At 38.8% G+C, this 16,515-nt stretch overlaps 1 protein-coding gene across 1 annotated transcript in view; it reads right to left on the bottom strand.

Annotated features, from left to right (window-relative positions):
* CNTN6 (contactin 6) overlaps window positions 1–14,507 on the bottom strand; it is a 92,642-nt gene extending 78,135 nt beyond the window's left edge. Inside the window, exons 1-2 of the mRNA XM_009283533.1 lie at window positions 14,389–14,507; window positions 7,064–7,239 (exon numbers count right to left, since the gene is read on the bottom strand). Coding sequence (XP_009281808.1) covers window positions 7,064–7,239; window positions 14,389–14,456 — 244 coding nt within the window. The 5' untranslated portion in view covers window positions 14,457–14,507. The remainder of the gene's footprint in view (window positions 1–7,063; window positions 7,240–14,388) is intronic.
* Between the last annotated feature and the right edge of the window lie 2,008 nt (window positions 14,508–16,515).

Genomic DNA, 16,515 nt, shown 5'->3' with positions numbered 1-16,515 from the left:
AGGTGAAACGCTTCCAGGCTTCCTGCTTCATCACTGTTGAATGGTGGTTGATGGCTTCTGCTTTTCTTTAAGCCTGAGAGAGCCTGTGTGTGCACAGACTTCTCCAAGGAAATAACTACTGGAAAGCTCAACAGAGATACAGAAAGATGAACTGAACGTAGTGAGGTCTTGCAGCATTTTTGGTCTTTGAGTGAATAACCTGCATCGCTTATAGTTGGTTCTCTTCAAATATTCTGCTCAAAGTAGCCTTGAAGGAAACAGTGCCCCACTTCAGAGTGGTTAGAGCAGTGCACAGACCCCTTACAGTGATATAGATCAAGTTCTCACCATGTTTTTCCTAATTTTGTGGGGAAACATTGTGAATAAGAAGAAAAAAAGAAAATATGCCTGAGGCTGCTGGGTCTGCTCCATGGAGAGCATCCATCAAGTAAAGACCTTGATGCAGACTCCCACCATGGGGAACTGCTGCAAAGAGTGCTGGAGCATTGGCACAAAGTGTCCGTAGCAATCAGAACTGATAAATGAAAGTTCCGTTTCTTTTTACTCCAGGCAGAATTTTGACAAAATATGGGCTTTATTTCCAAGTAATAAACTGAATTCTTGGTATATTTACTGTAACTCTATTCAGAAGCTTGCGCTCCACCTACCCGTACAGAGGGAGAGGTAGGTACTGCTGCTGTAGTTCTATTGGATTCTTTAATTGTGGTTAAAAGTCCAAAAGGCAATTTTGAGCTGTTAGCCTATTTAGTGACCTAAGGAGAGATGACAGTAGCGTTTCCATCCTCCGGACAGGATCGAGCTGCAGGGAGTGTTGCTACTGCAGGTTGCATTTTTTTCTCACCTGCTCAAGGGAAGATGCAGATTGTGAGGTGTTGCCAGGATCAGGAGGGCTGTGCGGAGTCTGGAAAGAACACTGGTTTATATCCGATTCTCCACCTATCTGCAAGTTGAGATATGTTTCTGCATTATATATAAAGGAAGCCCTTTCAAAAGAGGGAGGTAGGCTTAATGCGTTACTTAGCGTTTGTAGGTTATAGACTGATGTGAATAGAGGCAAGTCTATGACTTTCCCTGAAGTGTCCCTACAGAGGATAAGGGAATGTAGTAAATGAAGTAAAACTTTTGGGGATGTATCTTTGACGGTGACCCGCTTCTGCCACTGGAAAGCTGAGCTCTTCCTCCTGTTTGCTCTTCAGTTATCAGTTGGCCATCCCTGAGTGCCTGCTGAACACTAAATTGAGAAGCATATACCTCCTTTTGAAAAAGAAAGAAGTTGCAGTGTTCGTTCTTACAATATAAGCTGCTAGACAGCCTGATCAGTATGCCAGCCCTTGCACGCAGTGATGAATTACCAATCAGTTTAAAGACCCAGAGAGCTTTACTCAAGGTGGTAGTTACAACTTCTAGCACACCTTTTAATCAAATACAATTGTTACAAAGGGATTTCTGGACACACACGGTACCACAATACAACCAATCCAGAAGAGTATGTGCCATTTAGACTAAAATTCATGCATGTCCAGACTTTGCAAATTCAGACTATCTGATCTAAGTGTATTGATTTTTCCATTTTCTGTTTCAAAGCATACACTACAAGTAAAAAGGGTTATGACATTTTGAGGCATGCTGTATTGCTTTGTGATGTTTCTGTAATTTGTGTGCAGTCAAAGGTAAATAACGTGATGAAGTAATCAGACGAAAAGTGGGCTTTCATGCTAGCTGAGCATCTTGCAGTCAGTCACTCTAACAGGGCTTTGCTAATGCTCAGACTGTCATGATCTAGCAAAGACTAAATGGACTTGATTGCTTTTAATATATTTCCCCTGAAACGGTTAAATGTTAATGATGGACTATTATTTTATGTTTCAGAATGGGAAAACTCTGTCCAGGAGGAATTATTGCCTCTCTAATTTGTTATTTCAGCAAAACTGTGTCGTCTTCTGTCTATCTGACAAAAAGTATGTGAGAGCACTTGAAAGCTGCAGATTTTATTCCAAGTGCTCCAGCACTGTCACTCTCATCCACGCTGCTATGAGCACATCGTCACTGGCCAAGAGGAGGGAGGATGTACGTATTTAGAAAAATGTTATTGAGAATAAGCACCAAGCAAAACCCCCGAGCACCCCTTTGAAAAATGTGAGAATATGGTTGCAGCCCAAAAATGCCAAGGACAAATCTGTCCTTGGTCTGTAGCACTGGGGGAAGCTCTTAAATACGTGGTCTAATGTCTCCACTGTGTGCCCTCCTGTGTGGTTCAGGACAAAATGACTAAGCCTATTCATGAATTTAAATTGTTGTCATTGTTTCTCAGAATTCATGATTAATAATGGGGGCCTGAGGTCCGAGAAAGCCACAATCATCACGACTGTCTATCAGCGATGGTAGAACAATTTGACTGTGAATCTAATTTAAGATCCCTCTGCAACTAGATGTTTTCAATTAATACTGAATTTTCTGAGTTTATGCCCTGAATAGTTATGAATTAAGTTCACACATGACTCTTTTTCATGGTGGAGTACTTTTTTTTTCTAGTTTGTTTAATTGCACTTCTTGTTTTTCCTACCTTTCTGTTAATGTCTCTGTTATAGATATGTATGAGAACTAAAAGAATTAGTAACAGGCCTGGACAAACTGTTTTCCTGCAGCTAGTTATGGGGATTTCCCTCAAGACTAGTTGTTTGCACACAGTTACTTTTACTTAAAACTGATGAAATAATTAAAACAAATCCCCTGTGTGCTGTGGGATAGAGTTCTGGTTGAAGCCATATTTAAGCAGTTCTCTATAACAGGTTTTTTGTTTGTCTTTTTTTAAGGCATGAAATGCAATTTAGATGCTCTTCATTAATAAAAATAGATTTTTGCAAAACACCTCATTAGTATGCATATAAATGCATCTTGGCACCACAGAATAGGAGAAATTCCAGTTTTACTGATCAAAATACTTCTTTAAACCTGGATGCTTTTTTCTTTTGTGAGTTTTGAATGCAACTGTGATCCTGCTATCTCTGGCTCAGAAGCGCTAGCTGCTGTGTTTGTGCCTGGTCAGGCTCTGCGGTGGCTTTGGCAGGTGGCTCTGCTGGTGGTGGGGCTCAGGGCAGCTGCTTCATCAGAGGTGTCTGCTCCGATGTGCATGCAGGAGAAGCAAAACCTGTGGGAAGCTTGTGCGCAAGCATCTTCATTCTGGTTTGGAAACTAAGTTGTGTAAAACACGAAGAAAAACCTTCCATGTCCCCATCTCTTTCTTCAAGCTGGCTCTCTTGCATAGTTCACAAAGATGAGGTCCCCACGGAGTTGTCTTTGACCTTCCCTTTACGTAGAGCTGAAGCGTTACTGGTGACCTTGTGTTGGACTGAACTTGGAGGGGGGAATGTACCATGTGGGTGGCAGGTTGTGACTCGGGAGCAAAGCTCAAAACTCAAATCTGCGTGAGGACCCCTCCGTCCGTGACAGGCTCTGGCTACACAAGCTGGGATCTGACACCAATGCTTTTTAACCAGGCTGAAGATCCAGATCAACAGCTCCAGCTCTCGCGAGACACACGTTAGCTTTTCAAAATGTACTGCTCGCTGGGTAGCAAGAGACGCACAGGATTTATAGGGAGCTTTCAACTTTATTTATGACAAAACAAACCTTTGCCAGAAAGTACGAATAACATAGGACTGCCATCCTATGCATCCCGCTAATGCATTTATGTGCTCTTGCTCTACTCTCTCCCACTGATGCTGTCTCTCATTTTTAGCTTGTAGCTTTAATAATCTATGCCACTTCCTTCTGTACAATATTCCTCCTGCAGCTTTCATTTGACAGCTCTGTTTTTAATAGAGGATAAGCATGAAACTCCAGCTGAATCTGAAGACTTATTTCTAATCTCATAGCGTATTTATTTTGCTACTCGGAGAGCTCGCTATCTTGAACAGAGGAAAAAGTATTTTTCACATATTTTGTTGAGATGTACAGTAGGTTTCCAGAGGTATCGTTAATTCAAACTCGAACTCGGAGTTAGTTACCTTGCAGTAAAAAGACAAATACGCATAAACCCTGTTACTTGGATAATAGGCTTGATTCAATTATTTATCATGGTGATTGCAACAATATGCCAGGCGGCCCAATTCAGGGAAGAGTCCCATTTTGTTAGGTATTGAATGGAAGTGTCATAATATCAACATGCCTGCCTGCCTGGATTTTAAGATACAGCCTGAAGTATTGGTTGAAACAAAGAAGTAAATTGGACGGCAACACGAAAACAAGAAATAGGAAAATGTTAACTGTGAAATAACTGTTTCAAGGTAATTTGTTCCACTCTTCTCATCAGGTCATTATAACATTTTCCATGTACTGTGTTTTTTTCTATTGTAAGACAAGTTAAAACTCATAGTTTCACAGCGATGCCACTAAATGGAAGCGTTTTCCTGTATGTTTGTGTTTGCCAATGTAAATGACAACCTTCAATTTGTCTGTCCTCTCTCTTTTGTATGGGAAAGGATGTAAACATCTGTCACCGCTAATGAAAAAGTAGTGTGTTTCCTGAATATGAGATATATTTACCTTTATATGGTTGCTGCTAAGAACAGGAGGATTAAAGCAGGATGGTAGCTGTGTTTGTCTGCTGCCGTGGACAAATGAGACCCAACTTTGTTGTGACCCGCTCCCCGCGGTAACTCTGGGAAGTGTCTTGGTAGGGGTATGGAGCCTAAGTAAAGGAACTGCTTGATATTTAGCCCATTTTGATTATTGTATATTGGCATGAGACTTCAAGTTATCAGTGAGTTAAGTGCTTCAGGGGGAATGCTTCACCAGCAAGGAGTATTAAAGAACTGGTGTTTAACAGCTGAAAATACTTAATGCCATTGACAAAGTCCCTTTTCTGGCAAACAGGTCCTCTAGCTGCTAAGTGGCATCAGCTGTATCGCACCGAGATGTGCTTTGCCTCAGGCAGGCCAGAAATCACCCGTGATTTCTTTCAGGTTTGCATGTCTGAGTGCAGACCCCTGGCCCACAGCCACGCCAGGAGGGGGGGAATTGCAAGAGGGCTCTGCAGATCCACCTTGCTCTCCATGGGAAGGTGCACACCCATGTTTAGATCCTTAGTAAACGCAGTCTCATAAAGCACACTGTGTATTGTGGTGTACAGTTCCTCTTTTCTACTAGGGAAAACTTCCAAAGGATCACATTTCCAACAAGAGCTTGAAGATGAGACACTTCTGTGCCAACCAGCATCTTTCATTCTCCTGAGGACTATCAGGGATGCATTTGTGACTGTAGGGACAAATATGGGACAGCGTCCTGAGACGTCCTTTCTCCTCTCTCTTCCTTGCCAATGAGGCTTTCCCCATAAGCTTTCTTTCCCTTCTTTTCACTCTTTCAGCTTTCTCCAAGCCCTTCCTCGTGCAAAGAGTTAAAGCAAGACAATTTTTCCAGAGCTAGCTTTGGTCCTACACATTGTTATGAAATGGCAGTAGGTAAAAGTAAACATTGAAAACCGTAGGAAGGAAGTGCAACTAAATATTATGCAAAGGAGCACTGGCCAGAAGAGCTGTTTATACCCCAAGAGCTGGTGCACCAAGCCCGTGTGATTCCCTCTGGGCTGGGAGAGCAGTGAACGGGAAACCAAAGTGCTTCCAGGAATTGGAATCAGGGATAGAATTTTCCAGAGAAAGATTAAATCATTGAGTAATATGATAGACTGAACAATCACCAGAGCCTTCTTTCTTTCACAGATATTCCTGTTTTTCCCTGCCCCCCCCCCCTTTTTTTTATTTTTTGTATCTCCTTTGTGCCTTTGTTTGAGGGTATTCCTTTTCTTTAGGTCTTTTCCCAGCTCCATTCCTGGCCTAGCCTGGTTCCTTGGGGATTACTGATTCCATAGACAATTTTGAGGTGGCCATCTATTCTTGCTTCTTTCTAAAATGGGATTTGTTCTGCCACTAAACAATTTGCATCTCCAGATCATGAAATAATTTCCTATACAGGAAGGCTGGCTTGCAAAGATGTTTCAGAAAAAGTGGGAACATAAGGAATCAAAATTTTTGTTTCCGTTTGACCAGCTCTTGGGAATCAAAAGCTCTTTGAGAAATTCAGGGTAAAACATTATTAAATGAGATACTAGCAATACACCGTTTGATCAGCTCTACTAAAAGAGAGTCTGTGAACCATCCTGACCTCTAATGTCTCCTTTGTATAACCTCTGCGACATGAGATTTGCTATGAGAAATGGAACAAGATTAATAATTAATATGTTTGCTGGTGTCTGAAATAGCGACACAAGGCTGGCTTTAGACACATGTTTTATTAATGAGGTTTGAAAACCATTGCTTTCTCCCAGCAACAGACAGCTCAGACCTTTATGCTGAAGAAAAAGGAATGGAGGTAATATCTGGGTTTTTTTTGTTGGCGCTGTTGCTCCCCCCCCCAGGGCATTAACAGAACTCAGTCACCACATATAAACATTGTGAAAAAGATTGTGAAGTTGTGAAGAAGTGAAATGGGGAGCAATCCTAAAATAAATTTTAAATCGTCTCAAGACAGCATACGTGCTCTACCCAGTCGAGCTGAAATAGGAAACATTTCAGAGCACAGCTCACCACTTTGCACGCTGTGTGAGGAAAAAGAGCGTTTCTTACTTTGTTAATATAACAAAATATCAGTGTGGCAATTAGGGGTACAATGTTTTTATGTCTCAGACCTCATTATGCTATAGAAAATAGCCTAACTTTTTGCAACGTTTCCCCCCCCCAGTTGTAACTACCGGCAAGATAGCAAAGAAAGCACTGTCTTAAAAAGTGGAAACACCTTTATTAAGTGGAAATAATTGCACTCATCTGCCTTGACCTTTCAATTTTCTGGAAGTTATTCTTGTTCCTGAGGGCTATCAGCCATCAGACGTCTGTTTTTGTTATTAATATTTACTAGGAATGATTTTTTTTTTAAGAATAAACACTGCTGAAGTAAGCCAAACCTTTTGAACAGAATCACCGATGATACTTTAATTATCCAATAAATTACAGTTCATGTGCAGAATTAATAGGAAAATAATGCTCTAATAAATATGAACTTCCCAACTTACATGCAAATTGAAGCTTTGCCTTCCTGCTTAGAATTGTTCCAAATGAATTTGTGGCCAAACACTGGTATGTTCCAATATCCTGTTTTTTATGTGGGTTATTGATTGCCAAGCTGCCTCCAACCAACCTGTAGTGATAACTCATGGTAAGATCAATATCTGTGCCATTTTGCTTCCACCTTTGAGGGGAAAAAAATCAAATTATGCTTATAATTTACAGAGCCTATTCATATTTATCTTAAATAGTGTGCTGTAGCATACCTGTAATGGTAAAAATGTAGTTAAATATCACAAAATTATATCATTTTTCACACAAGACTGCTTCTTATATCAATCTTAATGATATCAATAATTCAGTTCTTTGAAAAATCTTTACTGCTTTTATGCTAGTCACCAGTGTTCATCCAAATGTCTACAAAATTAATTATAACTTATTCACACAAACTAAGTTATCCATCCAATCGAAAGTATGGTATATGCCTCGACTACAGCTACCTTATTTTTTATAATACGAATGGTACCTGAATGTGCTTTACACTCCTTGCAAATGATGTCATAAATTTGGCTACAAAAATGATTTGGAGATATAGATCAGGAAGGATTACACGTCAGAGGACAGACGAAAGCAGAGAGAGGTTTTATACAGCAAGTTTGAGACTGATAATTTAATGATGAGAACGCTGCTATTTTAAAACGTGATTTGTCCCTGTTAGTCCACTAAGTAGAAAATGGATTGTGTCTGCAACATTACACAGCCATTTACAAATGTCAAAATAAAATTTATATTTCAAAGAAAATAAATATATGTTTTAAGAAGGGAAATTTTGTGGCTTTACCGTTAGTCACATAAGGGTTGAATTTTCATTGTCCACATGAGGTCCAAAGGAAGAATAAAGGACCTCAGTCACTGACGTCTGCAAGCTTTGGGCTTGTTAATGCCACACTTCAGGTTGTCAGCAATCCTAAAACTACATAACCACATATTTTCTCCTCCTAATTTTATACCACAACCGTCTTTTTCAGCCTGTATCGTTTCTGTTGACCTGTGCGGGCATGATGCCTACCCCTCCATAGGATGCAAAGACCACACAAGGGCTGCTAATGGCTCACTTTGGGTCTGCGGAAGGCTTCATGGCAGTCCTCGAAACAAGGGCAATTGTCTCCTTCTTAATTATCTGAAGGATCACAGCATAACAAAATTCCTACTACTTGTTATTTGCAGAGATGAACTTACTGACAGTGACGGTAGTTTCCACAGTTAACAAATTGAAGCAAACTTGCACCATAACTGTTTTGCTGGCAGACCTGGCCTGGGTATACAGCACAATACTTCTGTCACTCACAGACCTTTCTCTACATGATCAGACTGCGCAGGTAGTTCTTCTTTTGGAGGAAGATTTTCAAACTGTGCTGTAAAATGCAATTCTGTGTTCCAAGGGGAATCTTGACAAATATGTACAGAGGAAGCAAGGATCCTGACCTGCCAAGTGGGCACTTGTGTTTTTTAAAGATGAGTAATGACTGATTAAAATATGAAATCAATTGAATTCTGTGAACAAATTTTAGTAACATTAAATAATTTATCTGGGTCTGCCAATCACTGCCTCCTCTTTCATGAATGCATCAACATTAAGAAATTTAGATGCAACAGTGGACCATCAGTAATTCTTCCTACCAATTGCAGCTGATTTTTGACCTTTCCATACCTCTGCCCTATTCCTTTATGTTTTGCTTTAGTTGGTCTAGGCTTTTGCTGTTGTTTTGGGGTATTTTGGCTTTTTTCTTTTTTTTTCACCAAAGATGAGCAGAATCTTAGCTGGTGCCCATCCATGAGCCTGTTCTACGAAGCAGTAGTCTGTGTCAGTGTTAGGATTTTGACATATTTCAGGATTTACATATGGTACGTGCTGTCTAAACCTTTCAATTTTCTGATATAGGATATTCTGGTATTTAGTTTGCCAGTTCTCTTTAATTTCAGAATCAATCACTGAAATAACTGCTGTCATCATTACATGGCTCCCAATTAAGCTCTATAATTGTTTTTCAAAACAAATGCAAAGTTGTTGGCTTAGTTGCTGCAAATGAATTCTTCACAGTATCCCCATAATCATTCTAATCGCCGTGGTACAATGATTATTAAACTTTGCATATAGATAAGGGGTTCATCTCCTCGTGTGGGCTTTTTCCTAATTAATATGTTTACATCACTGAAGGAAGCAAATTAACGAATTCATGTGATAGACAATGATTTAATGACTTTGTGTTCTGCAGTATGCTGTCTAATACACGGAAATCTTTGAAGAATTATTTTAAGAAAATTTTAACATAAGCCTGTTAAGGCAGGGATCACCTACACATTTTCGTGAGCTTCTTCATGCAACTATTGGAAAATACTTTTCATCAATTATAGGAAATGCATCCTGGACTAACAGTTTCAGAACCTAAACGTTCAAAAAATATGCTATATTCTGATGCTGAATTCATTAGTTCCCTAGGAATGTAAGACTTCTCAAATCAATTCGATATGTCCAAACTTAAAAAAAAAAAAAAAGCTGTGTGTTTTATGAATTCATAGAACAAATAGTCATATTCTATTTGCTTCAAAATCTAACTTTTTATAAAACACCAGTTCTAAGATGTTCCCAATAAAATTCTTCATTAAGTTAAAGACTTTCAGAAGATATGTGTGTGGGGGACCTCCCCCCCTTCCCATCTTGATTTAAAGATCCCGAGCAAGAGGTAGTCTATTCTCTCTTGTCCTCTTTTCTTTAATTGTTACTCATTTATCCTAATATTTGAATATACCAATATACCAGTATTCTTCCAAGCCACTGGGTTATGTTAAATCTTTGATGCTGGACTTATTGGGAACTCCCTTCTAACGTACACAGCAGTCAAATCACTGATACAGGGATAAACTTGTAATATACGACGATTTCCTCTTATTTATACTACTTAATCAATACTTGTGATTTGCTATTCCAATAGTCTCCATCTCCAAGCAAATAAAAATGAGAAGTAGAATTTATTAATAAACATGAATATGTGAGTAATGTGTATTTACAATGCAACTGCAAATTATGCAATCTGTCTTTAGGGTAATATCTTATAAAAGAATTGTGAAAAAAAAATTAATTTCTATCATGTTTTCACAGTAAAAAAACATTGATCTAGCTAAAAATGTTCATAGAACACAGAAGCACATAAAACTTATAAAAATGGTGAAATATTAGAGATCTTTGCAGAATACAAATATTCTTAGGACTTGTTTGAGAAATGTCAATATGTTTCGTCGTACACAAGCTGACTGTTAAGCTGCATACCCACAGGCTTCTCTGGTGTTTAGGCTTCCCTCATCCTCTCTGAGCAGAATTTCTTCTGGGCCATGTACCTGCTGACGCCACGATCCCGACACCTCTCCCTGCACCCCCACCCATGTTCAAGTGCATCCAGCAGAGCTGAGGAGACAGAGCCCTCAGCCTGGAGCCGCCACTTTATAGACAAAATGCAGGCACGAGGCCTCTGGCTTGCGATCCAAGACTTAGGCAGGCTGATAATGAGCCCCAGAGCAAGAAGTTTGTTTCAGGGAGGTAAAACTGCTGTTTGCTCACCTACGATCTTTGATAGTTTGGTAGGGAAAATTTTAACTTTTGACATAAAATTATGATTTCTGATAAGTGGATAATAAACCAGGAAATTTCTGGTTAGATCCCATCTGTAAGGATATTATACAGTGCTATGTAATGTCTAAGTAGCTATAATTAAATGAGTCCCATTTCTATGATTAATGAATCTGGAAAATAGCATTGTTCCATAGAAACTATTTAGAAAAAGGAAACATTTTCTTTCAGAAGATGTGACTTCTTTTTGGAAATGAAATGTGAAGGTGTATCAATTTCAGTGAAACTATCAATGTATGAATGTTCAAGCAATTAAGGAATTAGTAAAACATTCCATTTAGTCAATGTGCAAATATTTTGGATGAATTCAAATGCAATATTTCATTAATCTGTTTTACTTGTCTTTAAAAAAAGATACATTTAGGACTATTTAAAATTTCCTGAGCTTTCTCCAGCTCTACAAGTAAAATCCTGGAAGTTTTACAAAGCACGCATGGCTGTGTCATGATTTTGTACCAAATTTATCATAGCTAGAAGCTCTTACTTGCATATATCTTTCCCTAATTTGAACTACTTTCTGTGTGGATATATGCAAACATGATTTAATGAATTATCTTTTCAGTGTACTGCTATAATAAAAATACGTATTTTTTTAAGTCTTCACTGTTTTCTATGTTTCTTAGATTATTTACATTCAAATGGAAATCCTGCCAAGTCACCCGAGACTTTCTTGTAATTGGGAAAAAAAGCTTGCAAACCCCCCTAGTATACAGTATTTCCACAGAGGAAGAAAATGGAAAGTTTAAAAACTATTGACTCTGTACAAGACAACAGAGGTTGAAGGCATTTTTAATTCTACTCCACTTTTGAAGCAGAATCTGCAATGAGTCAAGGGACAGCATTTTAGGGAACAAGTAGACTATAGCAGGGTTGTCATTTGTTTTTCAAGGGTATGAATAAGATAAATATATCGGGGTTACTGGGAATCATTCTACAATTTTCTGCAATGATTATAAGCATATTATATGTCATTTGCAATCATCGTAAACTTTGCACTTCCGTTCCCCTCACTTTTATTTGTCTGTTACAGTTATCTCCTGTGGTACTTTGATTTGGATTGAATCTGAATCTCTTTGTCTTATTTTACTGCATCATTCTAAGTTATGCTGAAATATTAAAATATTGTTATAATGAATAATGCTTATGCTGTCTTTGGATTTCTTATTTATTTGTTCAATTGACTGCTCTCTGTGAAGATTATTGAGGGGAAAGAAATCCTCAATTTCAAACCTGCATGAAAATGCGAGATTATGTGATTACTCTGGATACTGAATGTAAGTTCGGAAAAAGCGTTGGGACTAAGCACCTGAGACCAAACGGGAAATGTCAAAATACTGCAGCAAACACTTGCTTGGCAGGCTCTAGGTGACTTCTTTCTGGGTTTTTTTTCAGTGTGGGGGACAGCTAGCTGTACTGAACTGAATGACTTAATGGAAGGAAACTGTGGAACTGTGATATGTTCATGGATAGGCTGTAAGCAGAAAAAGAAGTAAAATTCGTTACTTAAGTTAGTTGATGATAATCCCTCAATCAACTATCACAGAAAAGCTTAAGTGCAAAATATTATAAATCTAATTTGAAAGGTTATGTTTATTTGCCATCAACATCACACAGGGAAACAGTTGAAATAACGTACCTGATAATTGTAAACAATTTTCACTCTATAGAAAAAGGCATAATAGATAAAACGGTATTTATCGGGACATTTATATAGATTTCCTAACACTTCTGCTGATTTTAGAGATACTTCTATCCATATTTTTGTTTCCATTGTAATCAGATCTATGTTCTCTGTTACTCCCAACAGTGTCCAACAGGAAATCAGTGTCTCTCATTTTTTGTTACTTAGCCCTTATGCCTACTTCAATTCTATACAATTCTTGCATTGTGGGTGTTAGACACACAGGATTTTGAAATGAAGTTGCAAACAGTTACTACTATATTCAATGAGTCTATAAGACTAATATAGCACATGATAAAACAAACCTTTTAAGAAATGCTAAGCAATTTTTCTTTAAAGAAAAGGTATTAATCAGCATACTTACTTATGTAAAAGGTGCTAAATAGCAAATTAGTTTGTATATAACTTTTTTCCTATTGTAGTGGTTCTGTATTTCTGAATCAAAGAAAAACCTCACAGTAGTCCTTGCTCTTCTTTTCCATCACTCAACAAAGGATACGATTAAAATTTCATACTGTGCTTGATTTATCTAAAATTGTTGGAACTTTAAATATATGGGCTCAATCCTTATCTGACAAAACCGGCATTAGCTCTAGTGAAATCAAAGAAAAGTGCTGAAGACTCCCCATTCCTTTCAAGTCATGGTGAAAAGGTTGTAATAGCAGCAGTGACAGTCTGATAACTTCTAATTGACCTAGATGGTTCAGGATCCATCCCCAGATGTTGATCTCATCTTACTAGAGTAACTGAGGCTTTGCAAAATGTCCTTATGGTGCAAAGAAAATAATGAATCTAATAAAAGGATGAGCAGGAAAAAAGTGAAAGAGAAAAAATGAATGTCAGATATATGATGGGAGGAGACTTCATAGCTCTCCTGCCTAATGAAACCTGCTGCCTCTACTATTTGTGCATGTGAGGAGTCCATGGTTGGAATACAAGAGTCAATAATTTTTATAGGTCTCTGAGGAAGCTATAAATGGATATGAAGCAGATGGATGGATGAACTGGAAATACTTGAAATTCATGACAGTAGATGTTCATGTTGAAAACAGGAAGAACAAATGGGATGGGAAATGGGTGAGGATTTTGACTCATAGGAAGAGAAGTTACACTGTGAAAAGGAGATAAAGTATTCCTTTACTAGCACAATGTTTGGAAACAAATTAATACATGAAGTACAAAAGCCAAGTTGATAACTACTACTGGTACTTTACAGAGGAAACTGTTGTGTGAGCAATTAAAAGCTATTGAATAAATATTGTCTAAGTATTTGGTAGGCCACAATTTTCTTTTATGTCTTGCATGCATGATTTCTTTTTTTAAAAATTTTCCTTTTCCCAGATCATTGTTTTCCCTAGTCTTTTCTGAAGAAAGCACACTTTCGGGGGTTTTTTTTCAGATTTCCAGCTTTTCCTCTTATTAGACTCAGGTTTCCAGATCCTTGGTGCAACAAGCTACATTTTAAATTATGAGTCCATGGTTATTGAATAAACAAACAATCCTATGTACCAAGGTTTTATTGAGTCTACAGAGTATTGTAAGCTAGATATCAGAGCTTTGCCTTGCTGTTTCTCTAAATAAACACTATAAATTTATACATGAAATGTTAGAATTAGAAATGGGCAAGGATGTTGCTGTTTTGCTTTCTAAGCATTTATTGATGTACGGAAAGTTTTATCAAATACAGATGCACAGCATTTCCATTTTTCATTTTCACAGCTGTCCTATGGATTCAGAAGTTATTTTGTATGTTTTAAAATATTTCCAATGATGTGCTTTCTTTTCCTGCGTTAATTTTCTTAACAGTAGACTAACAAAAATATTTTTCCTTCCTCAAATTTACTATACCTATGCATACTCTTGCTGTGAGGGCTCTACACATTCTGAGGTATGTATGACGGTGCACTACTGATTAAAACACAGTTAAGATTTACAGTGAGACAATACTTTTCCAAAGTTGACTTCACCTGTAGTATGGGAGTGGATATCCTTTAGCGGTACAGTTCAGTAGGATTTCTGGATTTGCTGAGCCCATGGAATAAGTGATATCATATGGCTCTTGGATAAAAATAGGACCATGAAGGGTGTCTTCCCCTGTGAAAGAAAAACAATAATTCAAGATTAGACATCTTTAGCATGTCCTTACACATAAAAGCGTCCTTTGGTCTCCTTTGCTTTCGGTCAAAAGTTAAGGTCTGCTATTATATTCAGCAGAGAATCCACCTCCAGACATTTGACTATTAAGGAGGAAATATTTCAAGCCTGATTGATAATAAAATCACATATCCCAGGTGCTGGTGATTTATTTTGCAAGTGACAGTGAAGACTAGCTTCTTTGCATATCTTCTATGGAAGCTATATGGCCATCTATTAAATCTTCCCCATCTACCTCATACTTGTGCTTTAGATCGTGACTGGAAGCAGGAAAGGATGAAGTTGAGGCTTTCTGTGCTTGGCGCTTCTACCTCCCTGCTCGCCTGGTGAAGTGGATGTGTCAGCCTCACGTCACCCTTTGAAAGACAGGCAGCTCATTGACTGCGGCCAAGCTCTGGCAACAGACGTCTCGCTACGGTCCATGAGAGTGCATACCATGGGAGAGGGAGAGTGAGGACCTCTAGCAGACCAGCAAATAGCTTCTAGATCGGGAGGTATGTCATGGTGGGGCAGTGGTCCTGGGCTTTCCTCTCCTCTGCCGTTTGGCCTCTCTTTCTGGTGATGGGGTCCAGAAGGTCACACCACAGTCTAAGGGAATCAGTCATTTCCTTCTCCTTTAACCCTTCACACCCTTTGATATATTATTTTTGTATACTTTAGCTGGCCTGGTTTCAGGGTTTGGGTCAGTCTAAAGTCTAAGGGAATCAGTCATTTCCTTCTCCTTTAACCCTTCACACCCTTTTATTTTTGTATACTTTAGCTGGCCTGGTTTCAGGGTTTGGTTTGGGGTTTTTTGGGTTGTTCCCCCACCACCACCCCCTCGTTAGGGCCCTTTTAAAACAGAAGTAGCATTAAATAAAGGTTGATTATTCATCATTTTCACTAGAACCTGTATCCTCCCGGTGACCCACAGAGTCTAATTACAGCATTTAAACACAAGGGGACAACAGACATGGGCTGAGGTGAGACCCATTTGCTTCCTCAAAATCTCAGAGGTTCCTGCAAGGAAAACTTTCATGGAGATTGATTTTTTTCACAGCTATAACCGAATACTAGTGACAGAACAAATAAATGACGCCAGATCCTTGAATAAAGCTTAGCGACTGGACCATCCTCCAGTTCCCAGATGTCTTATATGAGTCCAAGAAACCCAGAAAGTTTGCAGTACAGTTACACAGCTGGGAAGGAGAGGTATTAACCCAAAAAACTAGTTGCTCTTCAGCTGTATTCTGGAAGCAACATAATGTTGGCAGTAATCATGTCTGATTTTATTCACCTATTTTATCTGCTTGTTAGTAACGAGGGAGGGAAGGTACAACCTACTTCCCAAAGGCCACTGCTTCACCGCACCTTGTGTCATCACTTCAGTCCCCAGGTTGCCAAGTGCAATCCTCTTGCTCTATAGCTCTGGATCTCCTAGAGGATTTTCTCAGCTGCTACAAATAGGTCTTGCTTTACTGACACCGGCAGAGTCTCCTCCTGCATCCCCAAAGGTGGTCAGCTGTCCTAACGCATTAACTCAGCGTGCACGCCCAGGCAGTTCCCCAAGCTTCACCCCAGCCAGGTCAGCTCTGGCCGCTGGCACCCTGTCAACCCAAGCGCCTTCTGCAAGGCCATGAGCAACTGCACAGAGTGCACGTCAAAAATCAGATCGTCTGTATCTGCTACCAGCTGTATACATATTCATCTCCCTTTGTACTTTTCAACCACTTCAATCTATTCCCTCTAAACTTTAAAAAAGCCAGATCAGCATTGTTGTCAGCTTTCATCTTTTTGTGACACTTGTTGTTTTTCTGAGAGTCCTAATCCTGGAATTGTGTGAATAATTTTTATCTGAAGTAATGAGAATATAATATTTACTTTTTAAAAATATCATTGATTTTTAATCTTTACTTCATAGCTGCAATATTTTTGACTAAGCCAGAAAAATTAACAACCCC

Source organism: Aptenodytes forsteri, unplaced genomic scaffold (assembly GCF_000699145.1).
Source record: "Aptenodytes forsteri isolate BGI_AS27 unplaced genomic scaffold, ASM69914v1 Scaffold267, whole genome shotgun sequence".
Taxonomy (NCBI): domain Eukaryota; kingdom Metazoa; phylum Chordata; class Aves; order Sphenisciformes; family Spheniscidae; genus Aptenodytes; species Aptenodytes forsteri.
This window is presented reverse-complemented; position numbering and strand designations above follow the sequence as displayed.